General features: G+C 41.4%; 1 protein-coding gene across 2 annotated transcripts in view; it reads left to right on the forward strand.

The window, feature by feature from the left end:
* Positions 1-17500, forward strand: part of mAChR-A (muscarinic Acetylcholine Receptor, A-type) — an 87834-nt gene that overhangs the window by 13965 nt on the left and 56369 nt on the right. For both annotated transcript variants that reach the window (XM_070140308.1, XM_070140309.1), the window contains exons 3-5: positions 1118-1190; positions 12667-12818; positions 16977-17129. In XM_070140308.1, coding sequence (XP_069996409.1) covers positions 1118-1190; positions 12667-12818; positions 16977-17129 — 378 coding nt within the window. The remainder of the gene's footprint in view (positions 1-1117; positions 1191-12666; positions 12819-16976; positions 17130-17500) is intronic.

The following is a 17500-nucleotide window of genomic DNA, read 5'->3' on the forward strand; positions in this document are numbered from 1 at the left end:
ATGTTACCGTTATTATTATTATCATCATGATTATTATCATTTTCATTGTTTTCATCATTATTATTGCAATAATTCTTATAATCATAATAATTCTTATCATCATTATCATTATTATTACTATCAATATCTCCATCATTACTAATATCCTCATACTTATACGAATATAGTAATCAATTCATATAGCGAATATATAAGAGAGAGAATGTGGCTTTTTTAGGAATCAGTGTTAGGATACATGAACCGTATCCATGTTGACAAATGTAGAAAAAGGTATGAATGGGACTGAGACAAATACATCTCTCGTATTGTGAAGATATCCAGTCTCATTCATACCTTTTCTACGTTCGGATATATGTTGAGGAAGTGGATGCAAGCAATGAAAGAAGGAGGGTGAAGGCTTAGGTACAGGATATTCCATTAACCTGTACAAGAAAAATGCTTACTAGAAATCCTATTTAAGATAGATGTTTGTATGTTGTGATGTACTTAATATAAAGAGGAGAGCGAGAGACATCATACAGATACATACATGCACACAACACACACACATACAAACAAATAAACACACATTCACACATACAAACAAACAAATTACGCACATTCACACATGAAAACAAAAAAATCAACGCACTTTCACACATACAAACAAACACATCAACACACATTCACACATACAAACAAACACATCAACGCACACACGCATATTATCTGCTCTATGATTTTAAAAACATACCTAGCTATCTTCTCTCTCGCTACATAGAGCAACTAAGTAATTTCTGTTAATTATCTTCTAAGCAAACATCAATATCAGACACATGCTAGCAAAATAGTTAATATTTATACCATTTTCCTTCGATTCTACGTAGTGTGTGTGAGTGTTCGCGGTTGTGTACAAATCTGCTTGAGTGTTTGTGAGTGTATGTGAGTATAAGTGTGAGTGTATGTGAACATGTGCGTGTATATATGTCTGTTTGTGTGTATATGACTGTATGTACATGTATATAAGTCTGACTGAGTGCTTATGAATGCATATGAGTAACTCAAGTGAGTTTATTTGAATATGTGTGATCCAGACAACATATCGCATCATGATAATACCCTGAACGCTTTCTCGCAGGTACAATGGAACAAACTATACATCCCCGGCAACAGAGCATGCACCTATACCGGATAGATACTCCATTTATGAGGTAAGCTACTTGCCAATATACGGTATTAATATTGACGTTGAGCATCCTCAATGTAAGGGGAAAAATTAAAATAACTTTTATATATAGTTTTCTCTTTTTTTTTCTGTCTCCCCTTCTGCGTGTGTGGTTGGCTCTGTCTCTCCTCACCCTTCCCCCTCCCTCTCTTCCTCTCTCTTTCTCTCTCTCTTTCTCTCTCTCTCTCTCTCTCTCTCTCTCTCTCTCTCTCTCTCTCTCTCTCTCTCTCTCTCTCTCTCTCTCTCTCTCTCTCTCCTCTCATTCTCTCATTCTCTCATTCTCTCATTCTCTCATTCTCTCATTCTCTCTCTCTCTCACTCTCTCCCTCTCTCACTCTCTCTCTCTCTCTCTCTCTCTCTCTCTCTCTCTCTCTCTCTCTCTCTCATTCTCTCATTCTCTCTCTCATTCTCTCATTCTCTCTCTCTCTCTCTCTCTCTCTCTCTCTCTCTCTCTCTCTCTCTCTCTCTCTCTCTCTCTCTCTCTCTCTCTCTCTCTCTCTCTCTCTCTCTCTCTCTCTCCCTCCCTCCCTCCCTCCCTCCCTCCCTCCCTCCCTCCCTCCCTCCCTCCCTCCCTCCCTCCCTCCCTCCCTCCCTCTCTTTCCTTCTCTCTTTCTCTCTCTTCTTTTCTTTCTTTCTTTCCTGTATATGTTTCTCTGCCACAAGGAGAGCCGATGCATCAAGTTCCCTTTTGTTGGATGGTGTATATATTTCACGTGTCATCCCTGCTACAGAGTTTGGGGCTCTGGCGATGAGTGCGCTTCCCTCTCGGAAGAAAAGGATGAAAAATGATTGTTCCAAGGCTCATTTTTTCTCCCTTTTTTTTGGGGGGGGAGGAGATGGAGGGGTCATTTGTTATGTGAGAGTTTCGTTGTTTGGAGCTTGCAGGCTTGTGTTTGTTATGCTTTGTTTTGTTTACGGTATGGGTGTCTTTGTGGGCGTTTTCCGCTCTGTGATATGCCTTGTTTGAAGCATGGGAATAGAATGATTTGATATGAGGCAGACATCAATTTTGTGAACATTGCTTTCCCCTCTTCCTAAATACTATCTAATCCTTGTATATTTTTCCACAATGTTTGTCTCCCTGCTATTCCCTCACTATTTTTTTTGTTCGTCTACGTACCTATCACTGTATATATATTTACTTCCTGTTTACATCCATCCATCTCTGTCTCTGTATGTCTCTCTCTCTCTCTCTCTCTCTCTCTCTCTCTCTCTCTCTATCTATCTATCTATCTATCTATCTATCTATCTCTATCCCTCTCTCTCTCTCTCTCTCTCTCTCTCTCTCTCTCTCTCTCGCTCTCGCTCTCGCTCTCTCTCTCTCTCCTTCTACCTCCATCCCTCCTCCCCTTCCTCTACCCATCCCCCTCTCTCTCCCTCTATCACCTTACTTTACCTTTCTCTCCCTATTTCCGCTCTCTCCTAACCCCCACTCCTAAGCCCCACCCCTAAACCCCACCCCTAAACCCCACCCCAAACCCCACCCCCAAACCCCACCCCTAAACCCCACCCCTAAACCCCACCCCTTCAAAAAATGACAGACAGGCACAAAGTAATCTTTCGCTCTCTACCACATGCTATTATTATCCACGACCTGGCTCCTGGACGTGGGTTGGGAAAGGTCTGTGTGTCTTCGTTCGACCTACCTCGGATGCGCTGTATGACCTTATTTCTTGTATAATCTATTGTGTAGTCTGTAAGGCTCATCGTGTGGGATGAGAACTGGCTCGCTGGGTTTGTCTCTGATAGAGTTTGTCTTTCTTGATGGAATTGTTTGTATTTCTTGTTTGCACGATGGGGAAAAAAAGGTTGGTGTATAGGAAGTCTTGGTTGATGTTGGCCATATCCTCTGTGATATGAATCTTGCCATTCTGTCTTTAATTATTCATTAGTAATGCTGCAAAAGTGTTATTGTATCATTAATGGTTAAAGGAATCACCATTTCCAACACGACTTTCTAGCAAGGGGAAAGAAAAACAAAAAAAAGGAAGGAACAAAAACAGAACAAAAAAGCAAGAATCACCGTTCTTACAATTGTTCTGTGTCTTTAAGTATTCATTATCAGTGCTGCAAAAAAAGTTGTTATGAGTATCATTAATGGTGATGATAATAATCAAGCTTTATTTATTTAAGTCTGACCAAACTTGCGAAATCGAACTAGGGTAAATAACGATAACCAGAGTAATAGAATCCCTTGCATATCTGTCAAAAGCAAACCGCAAATCACAATCTCCAACAAGGCATCTGCTGCAGAAGATCCTTCGACTCCTACAACCGCATCCTTTGTCTAATCTCTCGGGCTCGTTCAAACAACTTCTCGGAAAACTATTCTTGTTAACTTCAGCAATGGAGTAAACTTCTGCCTCGGATTTCTTCAAAGGGCTTTTCTCTCCTACCCCATCATACGGCGACAGTTCTCCTTCGAATCGCGGAGTTAGTTAGTCGTGGCGTTATAACAACACGCGGGGAGGACGGGGCTGCCTCAGACGCGGCCTCTTGTTGCTAATTCAACTTTGCAGCTGACGGTGGCTTTAACCCTCTGATGAAATTACCCGAGAGAAAAGATATATATTCTGTGGTGCGCGTAAATGCCAATAAGCTTGCAGTTTTAGAGGCCGCGGTGGTTAAAGTTGGACACTGTAATAGTAGTAACAGCGAAAGGAGTTTCCCAGTGTTTACTTTGGACTGCTGTAACGCTCTCCTTTTTAACGAAAGTAAGAGAGAGGCAATGAAAGTAAAAGAGAGGAACCGGAACAGAGAAAGGGAAATAGCGAAAGAAAGAGCAAGAGAGAGAAAAGGGGGGGAAGGGTAAAGTAAATAAGTTATTTACTTTACTTTACTATTTCATTAGTTACAAAGATTATTATGTTTGATGTGACAGGCCCGCGTCCTTCAGTCGAATTACGGCTTCCTGTTTATTTTTGCTTCTAAATTAACCCCTGGAATGGCCGGGATTACCAACCAGGGAAAGAGGGAGGGAGGGAGAGAGGAGAGAGAGAGGGAGAGAGAGAGAGAGGGAGAGAGAGAGAGAGATAGACAGAGTCATAGAGAGACAGACAGACAGACAGATAGAGAGAGAGAGAGACAGACAGACAGACAGACAGAGACAGAGACAGAGAGACACAGAGACAGAGATAGAGACAAAGAGACAGACAGACAGAACGAAAGGGAAGAAGGAGTAAGAAATAGATAAAAAAAATAAACAAATAAATGCAAAAAAAACTAATAACACAGACACAAAAAAGCAAAAAAAAAGCAAAAAAAAGCAAGGAACCTGGATATCCTTCCCTCCCTCCAGCAATAGGGGATTTAGAGGAAAGCAAAGCACTACTGGAGAGGGAATAGGATTGGGTAAAGTAACCCGGCAGAAGCTTTGTGGCGTCGAAGGAGGTTGGGGTCGAGAATATAAGCGACACATTTTCTTCCAAGGAGGCTCGAGAACAGATAAGACTGGGCGGGAGGGAGGGGAAGGGAGGAGGAGGGAAGGGAGGAGGAGGGAGGTGAGAGGGGAGGGGAGGGTGAGGAAGGGAAGGGAGGAGGAGGGAAGGGAGGGTGAGGGGAGGAGGAGGGAGGTGAGAGGGGAGGGGAGGGTGAGGAAGGGAAGGGAGGAGGAGGGAGGGGAAGGGAGGTAGAGGGCGAGGAAGGGAGGGGAGGAGGAGGGAGGGGAGGGGAAGGAGAGGGGCGGGAGAGGGAAAGGAAGGGAAGTATTGGGCGAGGAAGGGACGGGAATGGGCAAAGGGGAAGGGAGGAGAAGGGTGTGTACCATATCGAAGGCTAATCGTTAATGAATACTTTGATTGCAAATTAGGGTTCATTTGTTATTTTTCTTTCTTCTTTCTTTTTTTCTCTCTTTCTTCATTTTCTCATTATTATCATTCTTCCTCTACTTCTTCTAGTTCTTCTTCTTCTACTACTTCTTCTTCTACTTTTTTTCTTCTTCTTCTACTTCTTCATATTCTACTACTTCTTCTTCTAATTCTTCTTCTTCTTCTTCTTCTTCTTCTTCTTCTTCTTCTTCTTCTAATTCTTCTTCTTCTTCTTCTTCTTCTTCCACTTCCTACACATATTCGAATGCACATATTGAAGAGAAAAGTTTTACCATTCTGTATTTCTTGAGACGCCACTTGAGGAGATGAGAAAAAATACCTCATTCTTCCTCATTAAATCTATTTTTTTCCAATATACGCCAGCCGATATAAAATAAAAATCGAGTTTAGTCTTGAATAGATTACATGAAAATTGGTTGTATTTTCATGCATACTGGAAATAAACTATTACGTTCTTCTTGGCTGTACAGATTTTGCATACTAGGAAATGAAAAATATTAAAATATGAATTCGGTTCCCTTAAACCAACGGAAATGTGTTCATGAGTTTATTAGTTTATTTATTTAGTCGCTCATGTGCTCAATTCATAGATCTAAAAAGCACGAACAGATACCTTAAATGAGTTACAATTTGTAGCACAATAAACCATTCAGGATAGAAACAAAATACTATGATGGATTTTAGTTCTGTGATTTGTACAAATATAAAGGCTGATACATCTCTCTCTGTCTGTCTGTCTGTCTGTCTGTCTGTCTCTCTCTCTCTCTCTCTCTCTCTCTCTCTCTCTCTCTCTCTCTCTCTCTCTCTCTCTCTGTCTGTCTGTCTGTCTGTCTGTCTGTCTGTCTGTCTCTCTCTCTCTCTGTGTTTGTCAGTTAGTCAGTCAGTCTGTCTGTCTGTCTGTCTGTCTGTCTGTCTGTCTGTCTGTCTGTCTGTCTGTCTGTCTGTCTCTCTCTCTCTCTCTCTCTCTCTCTCTCTCTCTCTCTCTCTCTCTCTCTCTCTCTCTCTCTCTCTCTCTCTCTCTCTCTTTTCACGCGTCAACCGTTTCCAATTTCTATCGCGAAAATGTCAATAATTGGTTATTGAAAGATGAAATGACTAGTTGTCGATATTTAGATACTGACAGTGAATAATAGGTATTTTTCAAATTATTGTTAGTATAACTTTTATTTAAAATGTGAATGTAACTTTTTTCCCCAAATATTCTTTTGTTTGTCTCATTTTTTCCTTTTTCCTGATAACTGAGGGAATAACTGAGCGTCCAACACGAACGACCCAAATATACTCTTAATACGACCGTGTCTCCCGCATAATGCACACTGTTGGCTGACGGCGTGAACCTCCCCCCAGCGAGTTCTGTCTGTATAATGGGTGACTCCATTACCACTTAGGCAACAATGAGACGTGGGCAGGGGCTGTCGAGGCAAGTGACAACAGCCTCCCAAGACCGCGCTAATAATAAATGAAATACACCTACGGCCTTCGATCGCAACAGGGGCCAGTTTCCGCGGCACCAACACACTCCTCAATGTGCTACACCTAACGGTATCTGAATAAATGCAGGGACACCCTAGACGGCAACATGGTTAGCCGAAGGGGCTGATGGGGTCATCTATAGTCTGCTGTTCCTAATTTGGATATCCCAGCTGTTATGTTCGTATCTGTCGCTACACAGTACACATTTATATGCATAACCGATCTTCGTAGACTTTGGTATTCAAATGGATTTTCGTAAACTCTCTAAACACTTTTGAATGAGTGAATATCGTAACTACCATAGCCCTGAGACTGAAACCCTAGTCATTAGTTTAATTGAAACACATCCAGTTAAATAACCGATGCTGATGGGATCGTACAAGGTATATTCTCAGTGAACCCTCAGAGAAAAGCCATTGGAAATATTGCCCGGTGTAAAGACGAAGACACAAACATGTTCAGCCAATCAGCGCCATCAGATAACCATGTTGCCATATAGCGTGTCCCTGAATTTCTTCGGGTGCCGTTGGGTGTACTCCTGATGATGGCACTACTTTGGCACGACCACCATTCCTCTGCTTTGACTCTGGATGATGTAATTGTAATTGTAATTTCGAAAGTTTGACAAGACAAACATTCATAGGAAAATTAATAAAGAAAATTTAAGGAAACTAGTAGATACGTATATAGAATACCGGAGAAAATGAATCGAATAGTAGATAGTATAAAACTTGTAAATAGTATCAAACAGTTAATAAAAGTAGACGGTTAAAAATCAATAAATAAAAATCTTGCTACTAACGAGGGAAATGATGTACAATAATGCCCACAGGATATGTACTCTGGTAAAATAATTCATAGCTTACTTACTTTAGAGTGAGTACAAGAAATCCTGAACATAAGTGAATCCAAAAGTAATAATTTAGACACAAAGGCTTGTTTCATTTTTGTACGCATGGGTGTATGAGTTTATGAGAAAAGGAAATGAGTTTCCCGTTTATAAATCGGTCATTTTGAGTCCATGTAGACTCATTTTCAGCCATAAAACACACAGGAAGCCAGCCATAAGAAAGCTTAAATAATTATCTGCACTACGTATTCAATCCATTACATCAATATTATTCCGTAGAACAGGATGATACATATATATAATCAGATTTTATATTTCAAATGATCTCTCTATAAAAAAAATAATAGATAAAATTATAATAAGGATCTAGTGATACCTAAACGAAGGGGCTTTTTTTGAAGGAAAAAGTGATTGATTAGTCAGCAGAACAGGCAACCCAACCCGCTTCTTCGCCTTCAAAGAAAACTTAATCTCTTAAATGGATGCGTTTTTTTTTTTTCCTCTTTTATTTTATGAGGATGTGATTCAAATAGATTTTTTTATATTTCCTGAGAAGAAGAAGGTTTAATTTGATTGAGTATATGTGCTTTTAATATCGTATCTAAACTGACTGTGTACATTTCGAAGAATTAAAACGCTGATGATGTGGATGATAAGCTGTATTTTGTAAAGGTTATTAGCTGCGCCTCTTTATCACAGGATGATAACGTTATCCTAAGTGGTAATATTCCTCATAATGGCGGAAAGACCGGTGTCTATATTTAGGTTGTTATCATCATCATAATTGCTACATTGTGGCTCGGGATTGGTCGTTTCCTCAGTCGTTACGTAGGAATGGTGTTTGCCAGATGCTCTAATATCTCATCAGTATCCCTGGGCGAGTGAAAAGACGATCAGCTTCTCGGATTCATTTCTGTTGCTTTGATTTCCACCGCTCTTCGCCATTTTTCCTCGCGCAGTCTCAGTCTGTTTGAAGTTCACTCGCAATTTGGCTTTTGCAAGGCTTGGCTTGTGGTCTTGACTCATCTCGTTTTCCCTATGGTTTCATGAATATTTCGTTTAATATCGTCAACAGAAATAGTCGATTTTGTGTGTGTGTGTGTGTGTGTGTGTGTGTGTGTGTGTGTGTGTGTGTGTGTGTGTGTGTGTGTGTGTGTGTGTGTGTGTGTGTTATACGGTTATACTTTTTTTTTTTTTACCTCTTCGAAATTAACCTTGGGTATTCTTATTATTTCATAGTTCGCCAGATTGTTAGGATTACAATCTTGTAAAAGTTTGTTCAAGCTTCTTGTTTAACTTCGTTTTTTTAGAACTTTTGATAGCATAGGACCTGTTAATTTAGAGTTTGAAAGAGATACGAGTGTTTATTCTTAAACTGCTTTACTCTGACGCTTCAGATCTCAAAGTTCCCGGATCATCTACAGGCTAAATGCTTGCTTAATTTCGTGGAAGTTTGTCTCGGAACTTCAATGATTATAAGAGTAATTATAGTGGTGATACTAGCAGGTCTTATCATTATCGTTGTTATTATTATAATTAGCATTATTATTTTTCTGTCTTTATTATTATCATTATTGCTTTTCTCTTTATTATCATTATTGTTATTAGTTATGAGGATGGTATTGGTGATAATAACAAAAATGGTACTAGCAGGTAATGATTTTTAAGATAATTACAGAAAAGATAACAATGATAATGATAATAGAGAATGAGAGTGATAGACGGAATGATTATGAAGACTGAAAAGATAAGTAAATAAGAATAAGAAATATATACATACATATAGACAGATAGATGGTAGATAGAGAGATAGATATATAGATATAAATGTATATATATACATATATACATATATATATATATATATATATATATATATATATATATATATATGTATGTGTGTGTGTGTGTGTGTGTGTGTGTGTGTGTGTGTGTATGTATATATATATATATATATATATATATATATATATATATATATATATATATATATATATATATATATATATTATATATATATATACATATATGTATGTATGTGTATATATGTAAATGTGTGTTTGCGTGTGTATACTGTATATATATATATATATATATATATATATATATATATATATATATATATATATATGTGTGTGTGTGTGTGTGTGTGTGTGTGTGTGTGTGTGTGTGTGTATATATATATATATATGTATATATATATATATATATATATATATATATATATATATATTAGATATACATACATGTGCATATATAGATAGATAAGTAGATAGAAAATTTTCATATGATTCACTTTACCGAAATAAATATAAACTATTTGCAAAAGATAACACTTTTATGCCATTTATTTTCTCATAGAATTTAATTTTGTCAGTTATTGCATGCGTCGAAACTGAAATATTGGATCCCAAAACAAGATTAGACAGATTGTTTATGATTTAATAAAATTCTAAAGCGTTCTAGAATGGGTAATAGAGGAAGATAAAAAAAAAAATCTATTACACGCAATGTCTCCTCCTTTTTCTCCAAACATGCTTTATTATATTAATTTTATATCCATTTTTATTACCTTTTTTCCCCTATTTGTCTTTCCCCCCCTTGAAGGCATGATGTGCTGGCTCCCCCCGCCCCCCCTTCTATAGATCTCCCTCTCTCTCCATCTGTCTATTTATTTTTCTCTCGCTCTGCCAGCATATTCTTTATGTCTCTGTCTCTCTATCTACCTCTTTCTCTCTCTCTCTCTCTCTCTCTCTCTCTCTCTCTCTCTCTCTCTCTCTCTCTCTCTCTCTCTCTCTCTCTCTCTCTCTCTCTCTCTCTCTCTCCCTCTCTCTCCCTCTCTCTCTCTCTCCCTCTCTCTCCCTCTCTCTCCCTCTCCCTCTCCCTCTCCCACGCACACACTCAACTCCCCCTTCTTTCTCTTCCCTTCTATTCTTCTCCCCTCTTTCTCTGCCGTTCGCTCTGTTCTGTATTCCCTTTGCCGGCGAGCTGATTGTGTGAGAGAGCCTGAGGCCACCATCGCTAGCTCCATCTCTCCCTGTCATCCTGTACCAAAAAAAAATATATATATATATATATATATTTGTCGCATCTCGAGCCTCTTCTGTTCCCGTGTGACGTCTGCGGTGTCTTCGTTTCTGGATGAGTTTTTTTTTTTTTCTTGTTCTTCTTTTCCGCGTTATTTGTTCTTTTGTTTCTCGTTTTCTTCTGTTCTTCTTTCATGCTTATTGCTTTTGTTTTGTTTTCTTGTTTTTTTTTTTGGTTTTTGTTTTTGTTTTTTTTCTTGTTTTTCTTTTCCGCGTTATTGTTTTTGTTTTTGTTTTTGTTTTTTGTTTTTCTTGTTCTTTTTTTCCGCGTTATTGTTTTGTTTTTGTTTTTCTTGTTCTTCTTTTTCCGCGTTATTGTTTTGTTTTTGTTTTGTTTTTTTCTTTATTCTTATTGTTGTTGGTGGTGTGATTGATTGTTCTCTTGTTCTCTATTTCCTCTCTTTCTCTCTTTCGTATTTCGTCTGTTTGTTTGTTTGCTTTTCTTCCTCTCGTACTTCTTTTTTATTATTCTTATTGCTGTTGTTGGTGTAATTACTAGTTCTCTCTTGTTAGTTCTATATTTCCTCACTTTCTCTCTTTCTTCTTTTTTCAGTTTGTTTGTTCTTCGTCTCCTTGTTCTTATTTTTCTTTATTCTCATAGTTATTGGTGTAATTATTCCTCTCTACTTAGTTCTATATTCCTTCTCTTTCTCTCTTTCTTTTTTTTCTTCTGTTTGTGTGTTGTTTCTTCTTCCTCTTCTGTTCGTACTTTTTCTTGATATTTATTGCTGCTATTGGTATAAATATTTGCTCTCTCTTTTATTCTATATTTTCTCTCTTTCTTATTTTCTCTCTTTTTTATTCTATATTTCCTCTCTTCTTTCTTATTTTCTCTCTTTTTTATTCTATATTTCCTCTCTTCTTTCTTATTTTCTCTCTTTTTTATTCTATATTTCCTCTCTTCTTTCTTATTTTCTCTCTTTATTATTCTATATTTCCTCTCTTCTTTCTTATTTTCTCTCTTTTTTATTCTATATTTCCTCTCTTCTTTCTTATTTTCTCTCTTTTTTATTCTATATTTCCTCTTCCTTTTTCTATTTCCTCTTTCTGGGAAGATTTTTAGGGAATATATATCAATGTCAGTTTTGTACATATTTTAATCAGTTACTTACACACATACATTCAAACATAACACACAAACGTGCACACAAACAAGCAATAGGTAGTTTCTCTCCACCAATACAAACGTCAGATATAGTTATCCATAGCTTTGCTGATTTGCATATCCGAAATATGAGGTAAATATCATTATTTTCCATTTTTTTGGTATTAATTCTAAATTTTTGCTCAGTACTGTCTGTCAATCATGTTTTCATATATACACATTATACAGTCTTTTTCGTCATTAATCCTATCACCGATATGCAAAACTAAACCTTCCTAGCCCTCTGCTGTTCCTCCTGCAGGCAATCCTCATATTACACATTCCTTAACCCTTTCCTGTTTCTCCTTCAGATGATCCTCAAACTAAACCTTCGTTCCTTCTGCAGATAATCCTCAAACTAAAGCTTCCTAAACCTCCGCGGTTCCTCCTTCAGATAATCTTCACACTGAAACCTCCTTAGTTCCTCCTGCAGGTGATCCTCAAACCAAACCTCCAAACCCTTCACTGTTTTTTCCCTCCAACAAACAAACCTCACACTGAAACCTCCTTAGTTCCTCCTGCAGGTGATCCTCAAACCAAACCTCCAAACCCCTTACAGTTTTTCCTCTAGCAAACAAACCTCACACTGAAACCTCCTTAGTTCCTCCTGCAGCTAATCCCCAAAACCAAACCTCCAAACCCTTCACCTGTTTTTTCCCTCCAACAAACAAACCTCACACTGAAACCTCCTTAGTTCCTCCTGCAGCTAAACCCCAAAACCAAACCTCCAAACCCTTCACTGTTTTTTCCTCCAACAAACAAACCTCACACTGAAACCTCCTTAGTTCCTCCTGCAGCTAAACCCCAAAACCAAACCTCCAAACCCTTCACTATTTTTCCTCCTCCAAACAAACCTCCTTAGTTCCTCCTGCAGCTAATTCCCAAACCAAACCTCCAAACCCTTCACTGTTTTTCCTCCAACAAACAAACCTCACACTAAAACCTCCTTAGTTCCTCCTGCAGCTAATCCTCAAACCAAACCTCCAAACCCTTCACAATCCACAAACCTCCAAACCCTTTATCTGTTTTTCCCTCCAGCAAACAAACCTCGCACTAAAACCTCCTCCTCGTTCCTCCTGCAGGTGATCCTCATAGCCGTGTTCGCCGGGTTCCTGTCCATCGCCACGCTGCTGGGGAATCTGATGGTGATGATCAGCTTCAAGATCGACAAACAGCTTCAGACCATCAGCAACTACTTCCTGTTCTCCCTGGCCGTCGCGGATATCACTATAGGGTGAGTGACCTGCTGGGGGAGGAAGGGGGACGGGGGATGGAGGGTGAGTGACCTGCTGGGGGAGGGGAGAGGGGAGTGATCTGTTGGGGGAGGGGGGAGGGGGATTGATCTGTTGGGGGACGGGGGAGGGAGGGGGGATGGAGGGTGAGTGACCTGCTGGGGGAGTGAGGGGAAGGGGGTGATCTGTTGGGGAGAGTGCGGGATAGGGGGATGGAGCACAGTGATCTGTTGGGGAGGGTGGGGGACGGGGATGGAGTGTGGTGACCTGCTGGGGGAGAGAAGGGAGGGGGGGAGGGGACCTGCTGGGGTTGGGGGAGGAGGGGGGACGGAGGGTGGTGACCTGGTGGGGGAGGGTGGGGTGATCTGTTGGGGGAGGGTGGGGGGGAGTGACCTGCTGGGGGACGAGGAGTGGTGGGGGATCTGGGAGGGGGACTGAGGGGGAGTGACCTGGTGGGGGAGGGAGGGGAGTGACGAGTGGGGAATGGGGGAGGGGGAGGGGAGTGAGGCCTGCTGGGGGAGACGGAGGGAGGGAGGTGATCTGTTGGGACGGGGAGGGTGGGTGACCTGTTAGGGGGAGGGGGAGGGGAGTGACCTGCTGGGGGACGGGCAGAGGGAGGGGGACGGAGGGTGGTGTGACCTTGGTGGGGGAGGGGGTGGGGGGTGATCTGCTTGGGGGATAGGGGGTGAGGGAGTGACTCTATGGGAGGGAGGGAGAGGGAGTGATCTGTTGGGGGAGGGGGAGGGAGTGAGTAACTATGCGGGGAGGGGGAGGGTGACCTGTTGGGAAGGGGAGGGGAGTAACCTGTTGAGAGAGGAGAGGGAGTAACCTGTTGGGGAGGCGGGAGGGGAGTGACCTGTTGGGGGCAGGAGGGTGACCTGTTAGGGAAGGGGGAGGAGTGACCTGCTGGGGGACGGGGGGAGAGGAGGGGAGTGACCTGTTGGGGGAGGCGGCAGGGGAGTGACCTGCTGTGGGAGGGGGAGGGACCTGCCGGGGAGGATGGGGAAGAGTGGGGGAGGGGGAGGGAGGAGTTAGGGGGGAGGGAGAGGGGAAGGAAGGGGGAAGGGGGAGGCATGAGGGGAAGATGATAAAGAGAGAAGGGGATGGAGATAGTAGATAAGATTGGTGGAGGGGGAGCAGTAGGGGTGAAGGGGGAGAGGGATAGGGAGGAGGTCCACAGACGTAGGATAAAGGGTTGGGGGTCAAAGGGATGGTTGGGGAGGGATGGGGGGAGGGGAAGGATATGCAGGACGGACGATAAGGGGGAGAGGGATGGAAGAGGGGGAGGGGGTGATTAAGGGCCGTGTAATAAGGGATTGAAAGTGTTGGAGGATGTTGGTGGGGAGGGGGAGTGGGGGAGGATGGGCTGTGAGAGGGTGGGGGAAGGGTGGAAGAGGTGGGTTTGAGATGGTAGGGGGCGGGGGGTTACAGGACCAAAGAGGGGGGGGGAGGGTCAGTGAAGGGGGTGGGTGAAGGATAGTGGTAGTTGGGGAGTATGAGTAAGGAGTGACATGAGGAGTATGAGGGGATCAGAGGATGAGGTGGTAGGTGGGTCGTTCATGAGGGGAACATTGGGTCGTTAATGAGGGTAAAGAAGGATTATTAATGAGGAAAAAATGAGGGTTTTTTGATGAGGGAAAAGCGTGGCTCTTAATGAGGGGGGAAGGAGGTTGTTAATGCAGAGAAGAGGAGGGATCTTAATGAGGGGACAGAACGGCTGTTGATAAGGAGAAACAAGGATTTTAAAAGAAGGTCAAAGAGGGCTTGTTAATGAGGGTGAAACCAAGGCGGTCAGTGGAGGGAGGGAGGGAAGGAGAGAATGAGTGGAGGGAGGGGTCAGGAGAGGGAGGGAGGGAGAGAATGAGTGGAGGGAGGGACCAGGAGAGGGAGGGAAGGAGAGAATGAGTGGAGGGAGGGGTCAGGAGAGGGAGGGAGGGAGAGAATAAGTGGAGGGAGGGGGTCAGGAGAGGGAGGGAGGGAGAGAATAAGTGGAGGAGAGGGGTCAGGAGAGGGAGGGAAGGAGAGAATGAGTGGAGAGGGAGGGGTCAGGAGAGGGAGGGAAAGGGAGAGAATGAGTGGAGGGAGGGGGTCAGGAGAGGGAAGGAGGGAGAGAATGAGTGGAGAGGAGGAGGGGTCAGGAGAGGGAGGGAAGGAGAGAATGAAGTGGAGGGAGGGGTCAGGAGAGGGAGGGAAGGAGAGAATCAGTGTAGGTGGAGGGAGGGCTCCAGGAGGGGGAGGGAAGGAGAGAATGAGTGGAGGGGAGGGGTCCAGGAGAGAGGGAGGCAAGGAGAGAATCAGTGGAGGGAGGGGTCAGGCTGAAGAAGGAGAGAATGAGTGGAGGGAGGGGTCAGGAGAGGGAGGGAGGCAGAGAATGAGTGGAGGGAGGGGTCAGGCTGAAGAAGGAGAGGCCTCAGCTGGAGTGTGTGGGAGTGGGAGATCTGAGGGGAAGGGAAGGTGAAGAGGGAGGGTGAGAGGGTGAGATTAAAGGAGATGAAGGAGGGAAGGAAGAGAAAAAAGGGTGTGAATGAATGCGTAAACTATAGACTGTCCATTCATACACGCTGGTAAACATTTATTTACGCATATCAGCATATGCATGTATGCCTACATAAATTGCATACTTGCATGTTTACTGTCTTATTGGTTTAGTATAGAGGCACATATATATGTTTTTATTTACATGCATTTTTACATCTGTACACAGAGTATACATTTGTGTGCGTCCGTGTGTGAATTTGTGTGTACCAACGAATTTAAACGCATGTGTGCGTTCGTGTGATATTCATCTGTACAACAGTGAATTGATACATGTATGTGCAACTTAGTGCGCTCGTGTGTGTGTGTGTCAGTGTATTTATAAACGTGTGTGATTAGAAAAGAAAATTATGTATGAATTTACCTGTGCACATTATCTCCATCAGTTTACCTGTGCACATTATCTCCATCAGTTTACCTGTGCACATTATCTCCATCAGTTTACCTGTGCACATTATCTCCATCAGTTTGAAGTGTGCGAGAGAGCAGGAGTGAGCGAGGGCTGTGCCAAGCAGAGGCTTTGTGAATAGAGAGAAGCAGTAAAGGGGAATTGATTGCGAAAAGGGTTATAAAGGAAGAAAAAAAAATAGGAGAGGGAGCCTGAGTGATGTTAGATGATTACTGTAAACTATTTAGAATACTTAGTACGAGAAGGGGAGTGGACTAGGGTTTACTCAAAGGTGGGAGTAGAATATTGGAAAAAAGTTTTAACGAGAAGGGTTTTCCGAACTTGTCGTTATTGTGCAGAATGGTATCTACCCTTTCGTCGCATTTTTGTTTCTTCTTTTTTTTTTCTTTTTTTGAGAATTGCTGTTTTTATTTATTATGTTATTGACTCGTAGAGTATGGTCAACCACACAGGAACAAATATTCGAGTGTCTGTGTCTGCGTGTGTGTGTGTAGACAGATGGATAGGTAGATAGATAAAGAGACAAAGAAAGAAATATGAATGTAGATATAGATAGATAGATTTAGATGCCTGTTGTGTGTGTTCGTGTGTGTGTGTTCTTATTTATACAGACACACACACACACACACACACACACACACACACACACACACACACACACACACACACACACACACACACACACACACACACACACACACACATATATATATATATATATATATATATATATATATATATATATATATATATATAAATATATATATATATATATATATATATATATATATATATATATATATATATATATATATATATATATATGTATATATATACATACATATACAATATGTATGTATATGTATGTATGTATAGACTTATATATATATATATATATATATATATATATATATATATATATATATATATATATATATATATATATATATATATATATGTATATGTATGTATGTATGTATGTATGTATGTATGTATGTATGTATGTATGTATGTATGTATGTATGTATGTATGTATGTATATACCAATATCTATCAAGTGATACATTCACCCAAACGCAGGCAACTAACAAACACCGCAGATACACAGACACGCGAAAAGGAGCGACGGCAACGACCACCGGAAGAGGAAGCCCAAATCTTCCTCCACATCCTCCTCCCTGTAATGGTAATGGTCCTTCTCTCCGCCCCTGTACAGCATGGTGTCGATGCCCCTGTTCACCCTGTACACGCTCATGGGTTACTGGCCTCTCGGACCTCTGATCTGCGACACCTGGCTTGCCCTCGACTACCTGGCTTCTAATGCGTCGGTTCTCAACTTGCTTATCATCTCCTTCGATAGATATTTCAGGTGAGTGGGGTGTCTTGGGGTTATGGGTGGGAGGTGAAAGGGTGGGTTTGGGTACTTGTTTTGTTTCCGTTTTTTGTTCTTTTCTTTGTCTTTTTGTTTTTGTTTTGTCGACTACCTGGCTTCTAATGCATCGATTCTCAACTTGCTTATGTCCTTCGATAGATATTTCAGGTAAGTGGGATGTCGTAGTCTTTTGGGTGGGGGGGTGAAAGGGTGGGTTTGGGTACTCGTTTTGTTTTCGTTTTTTGTTTTCTTTGTCTTTGTTTATGTTTTGTCTTCGTTTTTGTTCTTTTCTTTGCCTTAGTTTTTGTTTTTGTTTTGTTTGTGTGTGTGTGAACTTGCTTATTTCCTTCGATAGATATTTCAGGTAA

The sequence above is a fragment of the Penaeus vannamei genome, chromosome 26 (genome assembly GCF_042767895.1).
Source record: "Penaeus vannamei isolate JL-2024 chromosome 26, ASM4276789v1, whole genome shotgun sequence".
NCBI classification, from domain to species: domain Eukaryota; kingdom Metazoa; phylum Arthropoda; class Malacostraca; order Decapoda; family Penaeidae; genus Penaeus; species Penaeus vannamei.